A 3,031-nucleotide genomic window follows, 5' to 3' on the forward strand; every position below is an offset into this window, starting at 1 on the left:
GTGTTAGAGGTGCCATCCAAGCACCGACCCGACTCAACCCAGACCACCAGCCTGTGAAGTAAGCCGAGATCACACCACCAGGTGGTAGGACAAGAACAGAAGCTGCAGCTACACGTGGACATTTATGTCAAAGGCTCCAGAGCCCAGGAATGACAGAAATTAAGAACTTCTTCACCAAGTAAGAAAACTACAACATTAAGCTGCGTTTACATTGTCTTAAACTAGGAAATGTGAAGTTGGTCCCTTTCTTTCATAGATTTTGCTCTGCAGCAACAACTTCACAGAGTAAAGCGTAGAAAGCAGGTGGGCAAATCTTATTGACCACATCAGCTTGTTTACAGGATCTAGCACCAACATAAAAGGATTTTCACAATGCAGCTCCACAATAGCTCTGTGTGAACAGAGGCATGGGCCTTTCATGAATTCATCCTCCACAGACCCAGTATTGATCTCAGAAACTGCAGAATAAAGTAATGTACAAGTGCCTCCCTCTAAAACATAAAACCCACGCAAGTTGGGCATGTATAACACAACTTTATTGTATTAGTACTAGTGTAGCCTAACACTGTAAAGCAGATCAATGTCAATGTTGCTTTATTCTTTTAGGAAGGGTGTCCCTTTTAGAGGGCAAATATATTTCTATTCAGGTCTCCTCTCCCTCTGTGCATCAGAAATTAATAAAGGGAATGGCTAGAATTCTAATTACTTTGGGTTTTATGCAGCTGCAACATGCTGATTGTCCTGGATTGTATTTCCTTTCACAGTCAGGGGAAGTAAAATTTGCAGTGGATCTGGTTACTAGCAGGTAACCTGAGCCTGACAGACCTACATACAATGCTGCCTCTTCAGTTTCAGACGTGGAAATATTGCTTATAAATGTAAAAAAGAAATTTCATCTAAAAAGGCTCCAGTGATCTTGACAGCACATATAATTTACTGGTACCATGCAGGTAAGTGCTTTCTATCATTTAGCTATGGTATATGGTGCAGGAGGAGACAATTTAGAATTGCAAATGTTACCTTGGGTCATCAGCTACAATAGGACTGCGCTGACTCCATCCCACTTACTAATGAATATGCCAATAGTAAAGTAACTGGAAAGTTGGTTAATTTGAGTTATTTATGCTAGAAACCATGACTACAAAAAAGCATGAAAAAGCAAGTCCATATCTACTAAATACAGCTTGTACAATTGTGTTAAACTAAAAGGTGGAAATCTAAAGTGATATTTTCCCCAAGGTAAATAGCAGCTCAATCCCTTGGGATTTTTAAAATGAGACCAGGCAGAACATTAACAGATATACAATAGGACACAGTCCTAATTAGTAGGGAGATCATCTAGATGAAATGATCAATTTCTTCCAACTCTAATTTCTGGCATTCTGAATGAGAACGAGACTCTATAATTAACAAGTCACAGAGACTTTCCTCTTTAGTTCACAATAATTCTTCAAGTTGGGCATTTAAATATCACAACGTATCACAAGTTGGGCATTTAAATATCACAAAGACTCTGCTGCATAAAGCTTTTAAAATTATCCAACTTATGCTGGAGCACATTGTGTAATCTCTTGGGTCATTAGGAAAACTGACACCAATAAATTAGAGCAAATTCAGAAAATATTAGCATGTTAATGTATGTTGCTACCATTTCCATATGCTGAACAGAGTAGGCCTGATAGACTAATGGACTTACCCCACTTTTCATCCATGGATCTTTTAGCCCTTCATAAAATGTGGGCATCATTCTGTGTTTAACAAATGGGGAAAGTAAAGACCAGAGAGGAAATGTAATTTGTCCAGAATAGCAGAGCAGAGAAACAGAACCAGGATGTCCTGGCTCAACATTACCCCGTATGATCTCAAATTACAACCTTGATAATCAGTTAGAGGTAGAAGTGAATGTCCATCTCTTCTCCAGGTGATGTTCTGCAGGCTTCGGACACATCAGTGGTGTTTTATTATATTCAACATCATGCTTTTCCATGCTTTGCTGTTTGGAGGAGATTTGCTGGAGGAATACTTTCTACATTCACTACCTGTCACGTACACGGACATGAAAATTCTCAAAATCAGGGAGAAGGCCAGGAAATTAGACATGGATCCCCTAAAGACCAATATGTCCAAGTCTTACATCATCAGCAGTTCAGACGTGTGCTCAGATCAAGAGGTATTTCTGCTTGTTATTGTGTGCAGTAGCCCAGAAAACAGGACAAGGCGTAACCTGATCAGGCAAACATGGGGTAATGTGACAGGCATCAGGAAGTATGCTGTACTTATTTTGTTTGCTTTAGGAAAGCCAGCTTCAGAAGCCATCCAGTTAGACATCAGTGAAGAATATCAAAAGCATGGAGACATCATTGAAGGAAACTTCCTTGACTCTTTTGAGAATCAGACACTGAAGACTGTGATGAGCATGGAGTGGACTGTAACATTCTGTTCCACCGCAAGGTTTATTCTCAAAACCAATGAAGAAATGTTTGTCAACATTCCAAGTTTGGCTGAATACTTGCTTAGCTTAAGAACACATCTCGAGGATATTTACATTGGAAGAATCATTCATCAAGATATGCCTGACAGAGACCCTCAAAGCCAGAGCTTTGTTTCTCTCAGTCAATATCAAGAAGAGTATTACCCAGATTACTGTAGTGGAACAGCTTTTGTCATTTCTCAGGATGTTGCTCGGAAGATATACATTGTTGCCAAGGAAACACCAGTTTTGCTTCCTCCCGATGTTTTTGTTGGAATCTGTGCTAAGAACGCTGGCATCATACCCATTCAAAGTTCTAGATTTTCTGGGAAAAAGCACATTAGATACAATCGATGTTGCTACAAATTCATTTTCACCTCTTTTGAAACGAAAGAAGATGAGCTATTTAAAGAATGGAGGGAGATAAGTGATGGAAAAGACTGCACTTTACTGGAAACTTATTATGGGCTGGTGTCCTGCAGAGTCTTGACCTACTTTGACAAGTTTAAACATTTTAATATAGAAACAATAAAAAATGAGGCTTTGCATTTTACCAACTAA

General features: G+C 39.2%; 1 protein-coding gene across 1 annotated transcript; it reads left to right on the plus strand.

The window, feature by feature from the left end:
• Positions 1-944: 944 nt before the first annotated feature.
• On the plus strand, positions 945-3,031 carry B3GALT9 (beta-1,3-galactosyltransferase 9). The gene is made up of 2 exons (XM_044993101.1): positions 945-950; positions 1,922-3,031. Exons 1-2 carry the CDS (start codon positions 945-947, stop codon positions 3,029-3,031), a joined length of 1,116 nt encoding a protein of 371 aa, XP_044849036.1.

Source organism: Mauremys mutica, chromosome 18 (assembly GCF_020497125.1).
Source record: "Mauremys mutica isolate MM-2020 ecotype Southern chromosome 18, ASM2049712v1, whole genome shotgun sequence".
Lineage (NCBI taxonomy): Eukaryota > Metazoa > Chordata > Testudines > Geoemydidae > Mauremys > Mauremys mutica.